This window comes from Pelobates fuscus, chromosome 4 (assembly GCF_036172605.1).
Source record: "Pelobates fuscus isolate aPelFus1 chromosome 4, aPelFus1.pri, whole genome shotgun sequence".
In the NCBI taxonomy this organism is placed as follows: domain Eukaryota; kingdom Metazoa; phylum Chordata; class Amphibia; order Anura; family Pelobatidae; genus Pelobates; species Pelobates fuscus.
Window position 1 is genome coordinate 243944091 of NC_086320.1, and position 19963 is coordinate 243964053.

General features: G+C 38.8%; 1 protein-coding gene across 2 annotated transcripts in view; it reads left to right on the forward strand.

The window, feature by feature from the left end:
- Positions 1-19963, forward strand: part of CLPTM1L (CLPTM1 like) — a 469239-nt gene that overhangs the window by 204103 nt on the left and 245173 nt on the right. For both annotated transcript variants that reach the window (XM_063452024.1, XM_063452023.1), the window contains exons 8-9: positions 4086-4180; positions 8284-8368. In XM_063452024.1, the coding sequence (XP_063308094.1) occupies positions 4086-4180; positions 8284-8368 (180 nt within the window). The remainder of the gene's footprint in view (positions 1-4085; positions 4181-8283; positions 8369-19963) is intronic.

The following is a 19963-nucleotide window of genomic DNA, read 5'->3' on the forward strand; positions in this document are numbered from 1 at the left end:
TAACTCCAAGTCAATCACACTTCTGTGAAATCAAACTGTCCACTTAGGAAGCAACACTGAGTGACAATCAATTTCACATGCTGTTGTGCAAATGGGATAGACAACAGGTGGAAATTATAGGCAATTAGCAAGACACCCCCCAATAAAGGAGTGGTTCTGCAGGTGGTGACCACAGTCCACTTCTCAGTTCCTATGCTTCCTGGCTGATGTTTTGGTCACTTTTGAATGCTGACAGTGCTTTCACTCTAGTGGTAGCATGAGACGGAGTCTACAACCCACACAAGTGGCTCAGGTAGTGCAGCTCATCCAGGATGGCACATCAATACGAGCTGTGGCAAGAAGGTTTGCTGTGTCTGTTAGCGTAGTGTCCAGAGCATGGAGGCGCTACCAGGAGACAGGCCAGTACATTAGGAGACGTGGCGGAAGCTGTAGGAGGGCAACAACCCAGCAGCAGGACCACTACCTCTGTCTTTGTGCAAGGAGGAACAGGATGAGCACTGCCAGAGCCCTGCAAAATGACCTCCAGCAGGCCACAAATGTGCATGTGTCTGCTCAAACAGGCAGAAACAGACTCCATGAGGGCCCGACCTCCACAGGTGGAGGTTCTGCTTACAGCCCAACACCGTGCAGGACGTTTGGCATTTGCCAGAGAACACCAAGATTGGCAAATTCGCCACTGGCGCCCTGTGCTCTTCACAGATGAAAGCAGGTTCACACTGAGCACATGTGACAGACGTGACAGAGTCTGGAGACCCGTGGAGAATGTTTTGCTGCCTGCAACATCCTCCAGCATGACCGGTTTGGCAGTGAGTCACTAATGGTGTGGGGTGGCATTTCTTTGGGGGGCCGCACAGCCCTCCATGTGCTCGCCAGAGGTAGCCTGACTGCCATTAGGTACCGAGATGAGATCCTCAGACCCCTTGTGAGAACATATGCTGTTGCGATTGGCCCTGGGTTCCTCCTAATGCAAGACAATGCTAGACCTCATGTGCCTGGAGTGCGTCAGCAGTTCCTGCAAGACGAAGGCATTGATGCTAAGGACTGGCCCGCTAGTTCCCCAGACCTGAATCCAATTGAGCACATCTAGGACATCATGTCTCGCTCCATCCACCAACGTCACGTTGCACCACAGACTGTCCAGGATTTGGCAGATGCTTTAGTCCAGGTCTGGGAGGAGATCCCTCAGGAGACCATCCGCCACCTCATCAGGATGCACAGGCGTTGTAGGGAGGTCATGCAGGTACATGGAGGCCACACACACACTACTGAGCCTCATTTTGACTTGTTTTAAGGACATTACAAGTTGGATCAGCCTGTAGTGTATTTATCCACTTTACTTTTGAGTGTGACTCCAAATCCAGACCTCCATAGGTTGAACAATTTGATTTCCATTTTTTAATTTTTGTGTGATTTTGTTGTCAGCACATTCAACTATGTAAAGAACATAGTACCGTATTTATCGGCGTATAACACGCACTTTTTTCCCCTGAAAATAGGGGAAAAATCGTGGGTGCGTGTTATACGCCGATATCCCATAATTACTTACCTGTCCTGAAGCGTGGGCCGGCTTCACAGCGCGCACCGCGGTACAGGAACTTTAATTTAAGGTTCCGGTTTCCGGCGGGACTGAAAGGAAGTGTGCACAATAGTGTGCACACTTCCTTTCAGTCCCGCCGGAAACCGGAACCTTAAATTAAAGTTCCTGTTCCGCGGTGCACGGTGTGAAGCCGGCCCACGCTTCAGGACAGGTAAGTAATTATGGGAGGGGAGGAAAGTACACTATGGGAGGGGAGGGGAGGGGAGGGGGAGGAAAGTACACTATGGGAGGGGAGGGGGAGGAAAGTACACTATGGGAGGGGAGGGGGAGGAAAGTACACTATGGGAGGGGAGGGGAGGGGGAGGAAAGTACACTATGGGAGGGGAGGGGGAGGAAAGTACACTATGGGAGGGGAGGGGGAGGAAAGTACACTATGGGAGGGGAGGGGAGGAAAGTACACTATGGGAGGGGAGGAGGGGAAGTACACTATGGGAGGGGAGGAGGAGGAAAGTACACTATGGGAGGGGAGGGGGAGGAAAGTACACTATGGGAGGGGAGGGGGGAGAATACTATGGGAGGGGAGAGGGGAGAATACTATGGGAGGGGAGGGGGGGAGAATACTATGGGAGGGGAGGGGGGGAGAATACTATGGGAGGGGAGGGGGGGAGAATACTATGGGAGGGGAGGGGGGGGGAGAATACGAGGGGAGGGGGGGGAGAATACTATGGGAGGGGAGGGGGGAGAATACTATATACTATGGGAGGGGAGGGGGGGAGAATACTATGGGAGGGGAGGGGGGAGAATACTATGGGAGGAGGGGGGGAATACTATGGGAGGGGGGAGAATACTATGGAAAGGGGGGAGAATACTATGGGATGAGGGGGGAATACTATGGGATGAGGGGGGGGAATACTATGGGATGAGGGGGGAAATTTCCTGGAATTTCTTTCTAAAAATGAGGTGCGTGTTATACGCCTGTGCGTGTTATACGCCGATAAATACGGTATTTCAGAAGAATATTTAATTCAGATCTAGGATGTTATTTTTGTGTTCCTTTTTTGTTTTTGTTTTGAGCAGTGTATATACACTTACACATACATACACATACACTGTCAGTGTGTTTTAATATATATTAATATCAAAATACACATAGAATGGTATTGATTAAATTTATATATATCTTGGAATGAGAAACATAGAATGTGACGGCAGATAAGAACCATTCGGCCCATCTAGTCTGCCCGATTTTCTAAATACTTTCATTAGTCCCTAGCCTTATCTTATAGTTAAGATAGCCTTATGCCTATCCCACAAATGCTTAAACTACTTTACTGTGTTAAAGACCACAAACTAGGCAATGTCAATCAGCAGTGGATAAGACCAGTAAGATATTGTCATGTATTATAAAGGGCTTTAATTCTCGGGATGAAAATATAATTTTGCCTCTATAAATCACTGGTAAGACCAAATCTTGAATATGCTGTGCAATTTTTGATTCCTGTTCTAAAGAAGGATATTATAGCACTAGAAAAAGTGCAGAGTCAGGCTATAAAATTAAAACCAGGAATGGAACATTTTAGTTATGAAGTAAGGTTAAAAAATGTAAACCTCTTTAGTTTAGAAAAATTGCACCTCAGAGGGGATATGATAATATTATACAAATATGTCTGTGGTCAATACAAAGCATTGTCTGGAAATCTTTTCTTAAGCAGGACAATACACAGGGCACACAGTCATGCGTTTAGACTGGAAGAAAGAATATTTAGTCTAAGGCAAAGGAAAGTTTTTTTTGTTTTGTTTTTTACCTTAAGAACAGTAAGGATGTGAAATTCTTTGCCTGAATAAGTGATTTTATCAGAGTCTGTACAGATGTGTAAACAGCAACTAGATGCACACTTGCATAAACATAATATGTAACTATATAACACTAGCAAATATACAACAGAATGGCTGAAAAAGAAAATAAACCAGGTGTTGCAATGGCCTACTCAAAGGCCAGACCTCAACCTGCTTGATATGCTGTGGCAGGACATTAAGAGAGCTGTGCTTAAACAAATGCCAGCAAACTTCAATGGACTGAAACATGAGTGGCCAAAATTCCTCCAGATCAATGTAAGTGACTGAGAAAGTCATATAGAAAATGATTACTTAAAATTATTGCTACTAAAGCTGGCTCTGCAAGATATTGAATTATAAGGTCTTCTTAGCTTTTCACACGTGACTTCTCTATTTTGGCTTTATTTTTGTTAAATAAATCATGTTACGGTGTAATATGTCATATGTTAACACAGGGATAAGGAATAGATAAGTATTTATCTAATTAGTTATCTTTTGATATGTAAAACCATAGAACTCATAAAGGTGTATTATTATTTATATAGCACCATCATATTCCGTAGTGCTGTACAATGGGTATATATATATATATATATATATATATATACACACACACACACACACACACTATCTTGTACAAAGATGACCATTAACTAGTAAATAACTTTATTTTTAAGTTCATTTTAATAATTCTATATTTGATTTGTACCAGGTTTTTCAGAGAAAGATGCAGATGAAGTCAAAGGAATCTTTGTTGACACCAACCTGTATTTCCTAGCCCTTACATTTTTTGTTGCAGCATTCCATGTAAGTAATAATCTTAATTGTCATGCTTATAACTTGTATTGGATTTTTTGTTTCTGAAGAATACTGCACTGTTTTAGTGTTTATTTTTTCTTTTGTATTTTTTTTTTTTTACAAATTTTTTATTGAAATTTTTATTGCAGGTGTACATTGTTGTAAACAAGGTACATAGTTGGTAATAGCAGCATACGACAAATAAAATGCCTTATATAACATTTTTTAACATGTGGTTTATCTATTCATTTGCTGCATATATATTACACCAGCTTTTCCTTATTATACATACAAGTAACAAAGTTGTGACTTTTATACTATAAAAGTATGAACTGGGTAGGGGGGGGGGGTAGGTTGGGGGGATGGGTAAGAGAAGGAGGAGGAATTGGGGGGAGGGTGGGAAGTAAGTATATGTAACATCATTTTAGGTTAATAATGTGTCTATATCGTTGGCAAAATAGATAGTTGTACCTTTCTGATTGTCAATGGGGCAAAGGATCAGATGTTACTACCTAGCCCAATCGTGCACTGGGTGGCGTAGCCTTCTATTGATTCAGATCTCATGGTCAGTTCATGGTTACAGCTGTCGGAAACGTATGGTTGATTCAGAGGAGGTTCATGTGGCTTCCAAGGTTGTTGAACTCAATAGTTGCCCCATCCAGGAGCTGGTGGGGATGGGTATGTTGGCAGCATATGCACCGTGTTAATAATATTTTGCAAAACTTGGGTACTCTCGGGATTCAGCCTATGTGGCGGTGTTGTGGCATGGAGAGTTCTTAGATATGATTCCCATACTGGCCAAGCTGATGCCACCTATTTTTGAAGGGGTAAATGTTTCCTAGCCATAGTTTCTTTATGTTTTGTGATTTCTAAAGTTTGGACACATTGTGCAACTGTAGGTACATTTGTCGTTTGCCAAGATCTGCTGAGCATCGTCAAGGCCCTAGTTAGTATGTGATAAATGAGGTATTTGCGGTCTTTCGATAGTCCCTTTGGGAGGAGATGTAATAGATACATTTCATATAGTCTCGGTAGAAGTATACAAGAGCACTCATGGATGAGTTGTTCTATATCTTCCCAAAATGTGGCTATGCGTTAACATGACCACTAGACATGGGTCATTGTTCCTGGTCCAGATAGGCAACTCCAACAGTTTTCCAACAGGCCAGGGGTACTAAGTTTCATACTAAGTACCATCTGTACAAGATTTTCCTTGCGAACTCCGTATAGGATGTACACAAGGAAAGATTTTTGTGTGCTAAGAGTATTTTCTGCCACTGACTTTCCTGAAGGGAAATGCCCAGTTCACGCTCCCATGCTTTGACAAAGGTAAATTGCTTAGAGTTTGTTTTGGCAAAATTTTTTATATATATATAATAGAAATCAATTTAGTGTTAGGCTGTAATCTGAGGCATATCTTTTCTACGTCCATCAGCTGTAGACCATTTACAATATTGTAAGATTGACAGCATTTGCGTGTAGGAAAATGTTGCCATATTCAACAGCCCATATTGTTTCCGGATTTTCTTAAAGCTCTTTAGACTAGTCCCTTGGACAATGTGATAAAGGTGTGTCTCACCGTGACTGTGCCATAGTTTGTAATCCCTCGGTTAGAGCGTGCTTGTCTTTGAATTTGTTCCATAAGTGTAATGTGAGTTTAGTGGTATGGAGCATATCCTTATGTTTCGGTCTTAACTTCCTAGACATCCAAGCAAGTGCTGTTATAGGAATATCATTGGTGTAGGCTGTTTCAATAAGAACCCATTGTGGGGTTTTAGGGTGAACGCGTGCCAACAGTATTGGACTGATTGTAGCTGCTCTATAGTAGTTTGTAATGTCTGGTAGTCCCATTTCCCATTGTGAGAAGGGCCTGTATAGGGTGGTTTTCGCTATTCTAGGTTTGGTGTTATTCCAGATAAAGGTGTTAATTAGTTTTTGGGCCTCGTTAAGGTAGTGAGTGGGGAGTTTGATTGGTAGTGTTCAAATAGGTATTGGAATTTCAGGATGATTAGCATTTTAATCGCCACTATCCTGCCTGTCCATGAAATGTAATTTCCCTGCCAACCTTTTATGAGTTTTTATATCGTTAAGTAGGGTCCCATAGTTGGCCTTCTAGAGAGCTGCTGGTTGTGCTGTCAAGGCCACGCCCAGAAATTTGAGCGAGTCTGATCTCCATTCGTATGTAAATGTTGATTTGAGGGAATCTAGCTTGTGTTTTTGACCCGATATGCAAACGGATGTGGGACCCATAAAAGCGCCCGATAAAACATGGCACGGACTGCCACACAGTCTGAAGGGACTGCCACACACGGGGATCGGTTGACAGCAAGGCTTCTCCTGGTGCACGATGAATCAAGCAACTGGACTTAAATGCTACTTTCCACCGTCACCCGAAATGCTCATAAGTATTATGTTTTGGTTAGGCCTGTTGCCCACTTAAGTTACATTAATTTAAGCACTCCTATGATATTCTGCCTATTTGATATGCAATCCAAGACTGGTCCTGTTTGATGTGCCCTTTGGAAAAGCTCGAGTAATTAATTTTAAAGCAAGCCTATGCATCGACTGACATACCCACTTGCCCTTGCATGTTTTATTATGAGCAGTATGGGCCAGGGGAATCTCAGTGGATTATGAATAGCAGACGCTGGCTACTGGGGTTCAGCCTGTCTACTATCACTCTCATGAACCACAGCTTAGCTTGTATTCCAGTGGCCAGCAATCGACAACTCGCATTGCCCTAGCTTGAAATAACAACCTGTAAAGTGCATCTATACTACTAATGCGTGATATTATTTTATCGGCAACGCATATAATCTGCATCTTAGACACGTGTTATTAATATGTCCCACAATTGCAGATAGTAATTTTACTTGCAATGTTTACTCGCAATGCACTCTGTTACATAACAAAAAATGTGCAATTGTATATTGTCATGACTGTGTATGCATTATCTCGCCTGTGTCTGCTGTCGTGGCACCACAGGTCTGCTTGTCAACTCTAATGCACCAAAAATAAAGAATTAAAAAAAAAAAAAAAATGAGTAATTGCAGCATTTGCTTGTAGATATCCCTCTTCATAATCCGTGGAAAAGAGAGCTAGGATTTGGTGCTTGTTTTAGTAGGACCTGATACTTTTGATTTTTCACAGTAACCATTACTACGGATTGAGCCCAAAATGTTTTAATTTCTACGTCAGCACAAATATGTCATCCAGCATAAAGATGCTAAAATAGTTCACTGGCTCACAAACACCTACCATTGTTTTATCTGGGAATATTTCTTTGAACATCTTGTTTGGGGGTACCCAGTTTTCCTCTGACACTGATAGGCATCCTAACCCATTCCTTGTAGATAATGGTGGGGCTCAATGACTGGGGTAGTACATACCAAGTAGAAAAAACAGTGTCCCACACAAGGACTATTGGTGTGTGTGCAAGTGAACATAAACAGGGGGTGACCCTTAATTTTAACAGTAAAGAAGAAATACATAAATGTCCAGAGGAAGAGGTAGAATTGACACATAAAGGTTCCTTGTAAAATGTAGAGTAATATATGAGAAGATTACATACAATAAGATAAATTTTATTAGATCTTTAGAAAGAAAACCTATAACATAAACCCATTAAAAGAGCCATAGACAAATAAAGGCTCTATGTAGTCACAAGCAAGGGGGAACATGAGACTTTATAGTGGACTGGATGGGATGTTGGTAAAGGATGATAGGGGTGGAAGTAAATGAGCCAGAAAGGATTTTTTGTATCAGCTACAGTTAACCCCTAGTAGCTATAATGAGAGGCAATATAAAGCCATATGAAACAATGCCACTATTATGGGTGAACTGTGTTGAATACAATGTATCTAATGAAGCAGTGTAACATCATTAACTGCTATATATGCCTCGTTTCCGCTGAGCGGTATGGTTCGGGTCGGTACGTTTTGGAAGGGTTAGAATGGTCCAACCTATTCAAATGAGCTTTTCCACTACAAGTCGAACCGCAAGGGAGCATGCGGGGTCTAGACCAAATGCCTAGCGTGTCATTTGTCGTGAGCATTGATGTTTTCCTGTCCGTCAATCAATGGATTTTTACAGGTTTTTATTCTCTTTTTCAGCTTCTATTTGATTTCCTTGCATTCAAAAATGATATCAGCTTTTGGAAAAAGAAGAAAAACATGGTTGGAATGTCTACTAAAGCAGGTATATATTTCTGAAATAAACCGTTTTGTTCAGAAGCTTTGAACTGTGAGATGTGAAACGTGGCACTTTGCAATTGAAACATTGTTCCTTTGGACTAATTTTGTGAGTGCAATATTCAAAGGGACAATCCACTGCCCAAATAGAAAAAAACAATAATCAATGCATGTTTAATTAAGCATTTTATTGGGGTTATAGCTAAATACAGAATTCAGATAGTACAGTTCTCTTGTCTGCTGCATTTGCACTCCTTCCCCTTCTAATCCTGCTCAGACCTTCTGTGGCTATCCAATCACAGACATCCCAATGCAGTTCAATGCAAGGCATGTGTCTTTGCATGGCCGGGGCTCTGAACAATTGCTGTCTCTTAAGTTTAGTTCCACTGAGCTAAACAACCAGGAAGTAACAGGGCTGGTTGTCTGCTTAAAAGCCAGTGGGGTGTCACAAGGTAAATTCATAAATGTGTAAATTTCTGTTAAAATCTGCATTTTTTGTAAAATGAAAAAAATAAAATGATGTCATATTCTCCACACAAAGATTTCCAATTAGCTAAGTGCTCTCGAGTGCAAAGGGTCTTGAGTGTTTAAAGGGACTCTCCAGGCAGAGTCTTTTACTCACCTCGTTCCAGCGCCGGGAGCCTCGTGAAGCCGCGCCCCCTATTTCGTCCATTTGGAAGCGTCATTGCTCCCTTGTGCACATGCGAGGCTTCGCCGCACATGCGCACATACTTCAGAGGGCGGCATTCATGCCGCCCTCTGAAGTCCGGAGCGCACTACCGCGCATGCGCGCGCCGCGAGCTGAGCTGACTGACAGCTCAGCTCGCGGTCTTTGCCCGCCCCCCTCCTCTGCTGACAGGCTGGAGAGAGAAGGCGCGCACACAGTGCCTTTTCTCTCCTGCACACGTCAGACGTATTTTAATACAGTGTTTACATTAGATTGCCTGCAGGGAGCTATAGACCTCACCTGAACAACTACATTAAGCTCTAGTTGTTCAGGTGACTATAGAGTCCCTTTAAGTTTGTGAGAACATCCAAAGATCTTTATAAAATAACATATTCAGAGAAACGTGAGGTAAGATTATAGGGACACATAAAGTACTTCAGCTTGCTGAAGTGCTTTCTATGTGAACTCTGTGTCCTCATTTTACAATGAAAATTTACACATTTATAAATTAAACTTGTTACATCCTCTGGCTGTCAGTCAGGCAAGGTCCTGTTTCTTCCTGGTTGTCTAGCTCTATGGAGCTAAACTCAAGAGGCAGTGAATTGTTCAGATCTCCTGCCTTTTCATGTGTTAATTTAATAAGGTAGTAAAATATTTTTTTCTCCCAAACATAAATGGGTACCCTGCATCAGTTAATATATCACTGGGAACTAGGAACCATTAGCATAATGTTCAGCTGATAAGCCAAATGGAAAATGATTTAGGTAAACTAGAAAAATGGTCAGAGTTGTGGCAACTGACATTTAATGTGGATAAGTGCAAGATAATGCATCTTGGACGTAAAAAACCAAGGGCAGAGTACAGAATATTTGATAGAGTCCTAACCTCAACATCTGAGGAAAGGGATTTAGGGGTGATTATTTCTGATGACTTAAAGGTAGGCAGACAATGTAATAGAGCAGCAGGAAATGCTAGCAGAATGCTTGGTTGTATAGGGAGAGGTATTAGCAGTAGAAAGAGGGAAGTGCTCATGCCATTGTACAGAACACAGGTGAGACCTCACTTGGAGTACTGTACACAGTACTGGAGACCCTATCTTCAGAAGGATATTGATACCTTAGAGAGAGTTCAAAGAAGGGCTACTAAACTGGTTCATGGATTGCAGGCTAAAACTTACCAGGAAAGGTTAAAGGATCTTAACATGTATAGCACGGAGGAAAGACGAGACAGGGGGGATATGATAGAAACATTTAAATACATAAAGGGAATCAACACAGTAAAGGAGGAGACTATATTTAAAAGAAGAAAAACTACCACAACAAGAGGACATAGTCTTAAATTAGAGGGACAAAGGTTTAAAAATAATATCAGGAAGTATTACTTTACTGAGAGGGTAGTGGATGCATGGAATAGCCTTCCAGCTGAAGTGGTAGAGGTTAACACAGTAAAGGAGTTTAAGCATGCGTGGGATAGGCATAAGGCTATCCTAACTATAAGATAAGGCCAGGGACTAATGAAAGTATTTAGAAAACTGGGCAGACTAGATGGGCCGAATGGTTCTTATCTGCCGTCACATTCTATGTTTCTATGTTTCTATGTTTGATGTTAAAGATGCAGGGACTGGATTTGATTTATTTTTTAATTATATTTTTTTAATTTGTTGTTGGATTCTTTAGAAAACTTATTTTGATTTTCTTAAATGCAAGTTTTATTAGATATGGAAATACAGCTAATGTACATAATAAGGAAATATCAAGAAACAAAATGGTTAACAAGCTACAATTGAGCATATTAAGTTAGTTACGTGCAGTTACATACAGTTGTATTTAATACATATGACCTTAGGATATGCAGTAGAAATGGATATCAGATATGAGGGAAACTGCACAATTAAATTCCTAAGGACACAGCTTTAAAAGCTTGTCTTACCCATAAAAGACCACTATAGGCACCCAGACCACTTCAGCTCAATTAAGTGGTCTGGGTGCCAGTTTCCTCTAGTTTTAACCCTGCAGCTGAAAACATAGCAGTTTCAGAGAAACTGCTATGTTTACACTGCAGGGTTAATCCAGCCTCTAGTGGCTGTCTTCCTGACAGCCACTAGAGGCAGCTTCCGCTATTCTCACTGTGAAAATCACAGTGAGAAGACGCTGACGTCCATAGGAAAGCATTGAGTAATGCTTTCCCATGGGCGTTTTTAATCTCTGGCTGCGCATGCGCATTCGGCTCCACTCCGGAGCCAACGTCGGAGGGGAAGGAGAGGTGACAACCGCTGAGCGAGCCCGGCGCTGGAATAAGGTAAGTGGCTGAAGGGGTTTTAATCCCTTCAGCCCAGCGGGTGGGGGGGACTTAAGGACTACATAGTGCCAGGAAAATTAGTTTGTTTTCTTGGCACTATATTTGTCCTTTAACCCTTTAAGACCGGAGGGCGTACTATTACGCCCTATTTTAAGCGGCTCTAAACGCCGCCGGGTGTAATAGTACGCCCTCCGTTTTTTTTTTTTTTTTTTACTTTCCCGGTCGCCGGCGATCACGGTTGGGGGACTCCCAGGGAGCCCCCCGCAGCACATCCGACGTCCTGGGGCCCCCCCCCCGGCCATGTGAGAGTGAGGTCCTTACGAGGACCTCACAATCACATGGCCGGGTTGGCTGCCTGGTGCATTGCCAGCAGGGGGACTAACTGTAATGGCTGCCCTGCTTGCTGGAAATAAAATCAAATTTAATTAAATCAATGTAAAAAAAAAAATTATTATATTCTAAGATCATTTTACTATTAATATATAAATATACATATATATATATATATAAAATCAAATTACACGTAGACTGATACTGATTAAATATATATATATATATATAATTATTGTTATATATATATATAATATAAAAAATATGTAAATACGTAAAAAAATAAAATTAAAAAAATAATTAAAAAATATATAGATGTGTGTTATTTCGTTCTAACTGTATTGTGATATTAATATATATATATATATAGTTAGATGAAGTAAAGCAAGCTGCACTCACGGACTTATGAATTCAAATGGTGTTTATTCCATCGAAGGTAGAAAAAAAAGAGAAGATCGACGTTTCGGTCCACACAGGGACCTTCCTCAGGATCAAGTGATACAAACATTACATGAAAACATCTCGAATATATAGGACATTGCATTAATTAGAATGACTTACCCCAGGTGATGTGCTTACTCGCCGGCGTTCACCGCTGAACACCGCGCATGCGCGCACTGCCTTGTGACCCCACGTTAACCCTCGGTCCATGCGTAGTATTAAATAGGGCATAACTTGAAGCTAAAGGAGTAAATCTCCAAGCTGAAGTGTGACAGGATTATAAAAGTCCTACACTTTATATGTTGAATTAGAGTTAAGAGATACATTTCCCTAAACTCATAAATTAAAAAGCTATAGTATGTTATTTCCCGATCCTAACAGTACCTAGGACCTAAGACCCTCTTCTAATCAATTGACGGCATCATTTTCACTATTTTAATGTAGTTTAGTTCATTTCTCTGTTCACTTATAGTTTTTGCACGATCGGGCACTGTTATTGTTGATCTTTGCTTTCACAGCGGTTCCATGGCAACGGCTACAAACGTTGCTATGGCAGCGACGTAGTCGTTGCGTCACTACGCATGGACCGAGGGTTAACGTGGGGTCACAAGGCAGTGCGCGCATGCGCGGTGTTCAGCGGTGAACGCCGGCGAGTAAGCACATCACCTGGGGTAAGTCATTCTAATTAATGCAATGTCCTATATATTCGAGATGTTTTCATGTAATGTTTGTATCACTTGATCCTGAGGAAGGTCCCTGTGTGGACCGAAACGTCGATCTTCTCTTTTTTTCTACCTTCGATGGAATAAACACCACCATTTGAATTCATAAGTCCGTGAGTGCAGCTTGCTTTACTTCATCTAACTACAATTTATCTCCCTGGAAGTTTGGCACCCGGCAGGCCTTTTAAGGCATATCTTTATACATTGAGCGTGAGTGCAAAGAACTTTTGTATTTTTATATATATATATATATATATATATATCAAAATACACGTAGAACGAAATAATATACATATATATATACATAAATATATACGTATGTATCACTATATATATATATATATATATATATATATAAATACAAATATTTTTACTGTTTTCAAACACAAATATTTGTGTTCAGCGAAGTACCCCTCATGTACAGGTTTTATGGTGTTTTCAAAAGTTACAGCGTCAAATATATTGCTTGTGTTTCATTTTTTTCACATTAACCCCTTAAGGACTGGACTTTTTTTGCGATGTTGTACATTTGCGACCAGGCATCTTTTTACACTTTTGTGGTGTTTGTGTTTAGCTGTAATTTTCCGCTCTCTCATTTACTGTTCATATACAAATTATATATTGTTTTTTTCAGGACAAAAGGGGCTTTCTTTACATACCATTATTTATATAATCTCATCTAATTTAATTTAAAAAATGAAAAAATATGATGAAAAATTGAAAAAAATACATGTTTTTTGACTTTTATGTGAAAAATCTTTTATTCATCTACAAAAGTGAATGAAAAAAACTGCTAAATAGATTCAAAATTTTGTCCTGAGTTTAAAAATACCCAGTGTTTACATGCTTTTTGCTATTTTTTTGCATGTTATAGGGCTATAAGTACAAGTAGGATATTGCGGTTTCAAAACATATATCTTTAAAATGTATCAATAGTGACATTGTAACACTATTATCTGTCATAAATCGCTGAATAACACCCCACATGTACATATTTTTTTTAAAGTAGACAACCCAGGGTATTCAATATGGGGTATGTCCAGACTTTTTTAGTAGCCACTTAGTCGCAAACACTGGCCAAAGTTAGCGTTCATATTTGTTTGTGTGTGAAAAAAGTAAAAAACTAAATTGAATTTTGGCCAGTGTTTGTGACCAAGTGGTTACTAAAAAAGACTGGTCATACCCCATTTGCAATACCTTGGGTTGTCTTCTTTCGCAAATGGTATGCCATCATGGGGGTAATTCTCATTCCTGGGCTACCATATGCTCTCAAAGGCAAAGTAACCAACCTGGCCATTTTCAATGTAAAAATATTTGACCCATATATTTGACCCTGTAACTTTCAAAAACGCTGTAAAACCTGTACATGGGGGGTACTGTTATACTCAGGAGACTTTGCTGAACACAAATATTAGTGTTTCAAAACTGGAAAATGTATCACAACAATTATATCATCAGTAAACGTGCTGTTTATGTGTGAAAAATGCAAAAAAAGTCACTTTCACTGACAATATCATCGCTGTGATATGTTTTACTGTTTTGAATCACTAATATTTGTGTTCAGCAAAGTCTCCCGAGTAAAACAGTACCACCTATGTACAGGTTTTAGGGTGTCGTAGAACGTTACAGGGTAAAATACAGTGCTAGCAAATTACATTCTCTAGACTTTTGGCCTGGGTTGGCAGGCAGGTCCCTTAAATTGCAATCAATAAAATAACTTAATTATGTAAAAATATTACATAAATACGCACGTAGAATTTAAATATATATGCATATTTATATATTTGAAGTCTACGTGTATATTTATATAATTATTTATGTCATTTTGTATATGGACATATGAATAGTTCGTATTCTTTTTATTTATTTATATATACATAGATATATATACAATTTCATTCTAAGTGTATTTTGATATAAATATATATATATTAATATCAAAATACAGTTAGAATAACATTTCGTATAGATATATAATTTTTTTTAATTTTTATTATTATTTTTAATTTTTTTAATTTAATTTAAATTATTTATTATTCGTATTTTATAATAATATATATATACAATATATATATAGTTATTATATATATTATATATATACGTGTGTAAATTAATTATAAGTGTATTTTTATATTAATATATGTACATATTAATATAAAAATACACTTAGCATGACATTATATATATGATATATAGACATATATTATATAGGTATAATATATGTCTATATATCATATATATATACACATATATAATAATATTTTTTTTTTATTACCTTTCACTTTAAATTTTTTTATGATTTTACAGTTGCAGGGAGACTGCCTGTCAGCACAGACAGTCCCCCTGCAGGCAGAGACTAGGACACCTATTGTGACCATGTGGTCGCCCTGATGGGCGATCACATGGCCCCAGGGGTCCTAATCCGCCATGGGGAGACTGTCTGGGCTGCAGGCAGTCTCCCCACACCGGGAGCACCGCCGATCGCCGCCGGGGGAACGACGGCGATCGGGTAAGTACATTTTAAATTTAGGACGGTTCAGGACCGTCGTCGGTCGGCAACGCAAAAATGCCGATGACGGTCCTGAACCGTCTTGCGTCCTTAAGGGGTTAAAATTCGCCAGATTGGTTACGTTGCCTTTGAGACCCTATGGTAGCCCAAGAATGAAAATTACCCCTATGATGGCATACCATTTGCAATAAGACATCCCAAGGTATTGCAAACGGGGTATGTCCAGTCTTTTTTAGTAGCCACAATCAGAATCGAGTTACAAAGCTGTTTTGGAACTGGGAAAACAAACTTGAAGAGAAAAAAAGAATCTAGACTGTCACAGAAGAACTGTGTTTGTAAGAAAGACTGTACAAGACTATTTTCTACAACTGAGACAAAAGCACAAGATACAATGTGAATTCTAGAAGCAAGCACGTGGCAGAGATTGGCAAGATTCCAGATCCGAGCCCAAAACTGCGCAGCTGTGTGGATGAAGCAACAAATAGACAGAAATAACTGATCTGGTAAAGCGTGACAGATCCTTGTGGCAATAAATCAGGAAAGCATTCCTTCAGACAACTGGACATCGACTGTTGGAAAGAGACTTTTCAACTGATCTGCAAACTGTGATGGAAGATTCTACAGAGTTAACTTGATACAGAAGATTAACAGACTTAAAAAGAAATAAAAGATTGACACTAACATACATATATATTCCTAAATATTAACGGAAAAGAAAACAGACAATGAAAAGTTATATAACAGTTATGAGTATTAATACCAAAAGAGAGTACTTATAAATGTATATGAAAGGATAGTATTACGAAGAGAACTATTACATTACTACCTATACATAGGATGAGAAGTATCAGAAGTAGATAAGATATGAAGTTGATTAAATAAGGATCATGTATACTTAATTCTACAAAGATTGAGTTCAATAGTATTTCATAGATTAACTATAATGAGTAATTTGTTTATAATCGAGGTGAAGTAAAACAAACAATGGTAACATAAGGAAGAAAACTAAGAAAGGATAATTTATATTGATTAATATTAAGTAATGGTATACATTAAGAATGCCTTGGATATAAGAGTTCAGAGATCCAAGAGGAATTGAATTGAAGTTTAGTTAAGAGTATAGTACACGATTATATCTGACCTAAGTCTATAAAGGTATGGACTAGGGAGAATAGGTTTCTGGATATGATGATATCCAATGAATGAATACGTTATTTGATGATTATCCTGAGTTTGTAAGACACAGACTAGGAATAAGAGTTTCTGGGCAGTATGACCAAAAGTTTATTTTATTTTATTTTAATTTAGTCAGTTGAAGTGTACAAGGGAATGCGGATTGGTCAGAACATTATGACAATCCTGCTTTTAAGATGTATTACATTAATAAGTCATCACAATTAAGGTCTAATGAGGAGAGTGATGATAATTCATTTATATTATTCTTTCCAAGTTATTTTAAAGTAAACTATGTTTCTGTTGAATGAAAAGTTTGTTACTACAAGGTGGAATTTAGTGAAAATTATACTTATGTAAACAAAAACAAATCTACGATAGAAAGATTTATGGGTGGAGAATTTCTAGAACAATATTATATAGTATTGTCAAAACCATTATTTGAAGATTTAATATAAAACTTCATGGTTGATAACAACACAACCTTTGAAGGTTTGCAAACTATTATGAGTTTTATAAGTAGTGTTGATATATTTCAGGTAGTGAGAGCCTACTGTATATACACATTAAATACTATGATTGTAAAGTACTGATACAATCATCACTAGGTGGTATTAATGGTATAGGAATGTAATTCATGAATACAAATGACCTAAAGATTTTAAGGTTGCTAGAAACCATATGATTCATGGAAATATAATTGGACGGGATATACAAGCAATACATGTATTAGTACTTAAGTAATATCAGGTATTGAGAATTAAAATACTATGCTATATGTGTCTGTAGGAATATGATAGTGATGCACAGTTATTATTGAGAAAGTTACACTCTTGATTTTGTTGTCTACAAAGACATGACTGTAGCTGAGCAGGTTGATCTTTCTCATTGCTTTACATTGTTTATCGGATCAACATTTGTAAATATTTTATTTTATTCATTTATTATTGTTATATACCGTATATGTATATATTATGTTCAAGTAGTTATGATGTAACATGGATATGGATATCAATACATAGGTGAAACAGAGGGAGTTTGAAGTAAAGTAAGCAATATAAGGGATAGAAACTCGACCTTCTAAGAACTCTCATATAATAGAAAGTTGTGACTACATCTTGTTCTATGCTCAATGACTGATACGAGTGATGTATGAATGGACAGGTTAGGGACATTGTGTTATGGTTTTAAGACAAACCATAAACAGGGGGAATGTAGAATATTGCATATTCTATGTTTCTATTGATTATATATATATGGATATGTGGATTGACATAAGTAACAGATGGTATCAATAAGTCACAAGGGTTTCTTTGTCTGAGAGCTCTGGAATGTGGATTTGAGGGTCTTGTCCTTATATGGCAAGAGTCATGCTCTGACGTCAGTATGGGCACATTTATAGTAACTGAACAAAGATACACGAGGTCTCTCTTCGCTCTTCTCTCTTGGCTCTTGGCTTTCTCTCGGCTCTCTCGATGTAAAGATGTAAGGGTGTAAAGAAGTCCAGCAATTACCATCTGCTGTTGAATGTCCATTATCCTGTAACATCATTTGTTGTTTTATTATGTATCCGTAACTAAGAATAAACCAGAAGAAACTGTAAGTCAGATTGCGTATTAGTACTTTTCAATAATATAGACATATATTATTGTGGCGAGCATTTGGCCCAAGACTATATATACAAAAGACGTATATATATCAATCAACTGAAGACAAGAAGACATTAAGAAGATTTAACTGTGACGATTCCAAACCAGTTTTTACAAGTACCCCACTGGTGACAAGCCCATGCTTTGAATATACACCATTGACTACAACCCTCTGTTGCCTGTCACTGAGCCACTGCCTTACCCATTCAACAATTATGGAATTCAAACTTAAAGATTGCAATTTATTGATAAGCCTTCAATGTGCAACAGTGTCAAAAGCCTTACTGAAATCTAGGTAAGCAATGTCTACTGCACCACCCTGATCTATTATTTTAATTACCCAATCAAAAAATCAATAAGATTAATTTGGCATGATGTCCCTGAAGTAAACCCATGTTGTCTCTGCTCTTGAAATCCATGTGTTTTTAGATGTTCAACAATTCTATCCTTTAGCATGGTTTTCATCACTTTCCCCACTACTGAAGTAAGGCTTACTGGCCTATAGTTGCCCGACTCCTCCCTATTACCTTTCTTGTGAATGGGCACAACATTCGCTAACTTCCAATGCATGTGCATAATATGTCCAGCTTACGAAAAGTAATTCAAAATAAATTAATTTATGTGTCTTGATTTATATACTATTGCCCATTCACAAGAAAGGTAATAGGGAGGAGTCGGGCAACTATAGGCCAGTAAGCCTTACTTCAGTAGTGGGGAAAGTGATGGAAACCATGTTAAAGGGTAGGATTGTTGAACATCTAAAAACACATGGATTTCAAGATCAGAGACAACATGGGTTTACTTCAGGGAGATCATGCCAAACTAATCTTATTGATTTTTTTGATTGGGTAACTAAAATTATAGATCAGGGTGGTGCAGTAGACATTGCTTACCTAGATTTCAGTAAGGCTTTTGACACTGTTGCACATAGAAGGCTTATCAATAAACTACAATCTTTGAGTTTGGATTCCAATATTGTTGAATGGGTAAGGCAGTGGCTGAGTGACAGGCAACAGAGGGTTGTAGTCAATGGAGTATATTCGAAGCTTGGGCTTGTCACCAGTGGGGTACCTCAGGGATCTGTACTTGGACACATTCTCTTTAATATTTTTATTAGTGATATTGCAGAAGGTCTTGATGGTAAGGTGTGTCTTTTTGCGGATGATACTAAGATACTTAACAGGGTTGATGTTCCAGGAGGGATAAGCCAAATGGCTAATGATTTAGGTAAACTAGAAAAATGGTCAGAGTTGTGGCAACTGACATTTAATGTGGATAAGTGCAAGATAATTCAACTTGGACGTAAAAACCCAAGGGCAGAGTACAGAATATTTGATAGAGTCCTAACCTCAACATCTGAGGAAAGGGATTTAGGGGTTATTATTTCTGATGACTTAAAGGTAGGCAGACAATGTAATAGAGCAGCAGGAAATGCTAGCAGAATGCTTGGTTGTATAGGGAGAGGTATTAGCAGTAGAAAGAGGGAAGTGCTCCTGCCATTGTACAGAACACTGGTGAGACCTCACTTGGAGTACTGTACCCAGTACTGGAGACCATATCTTCAGAAGGATATTGATACCTTAGAGAGAGTTCAAAGAAGGGCTACTAAACTGGTTCATGGATTGCAGGATAAAACTTACCAGGAAAGGTTAAAGGATCTTAACATGTATAGCATGGAGGAAAGACGAGACAGGGGGGATATGATAGAAACATTTAAATACATAAAGGGAATCAACACAGTAAAGGAGGAGACTATATTTAAAAGAAGAAAAACTACCACAACAAGAGGACATAGTCTTAAATTAGAGGGACA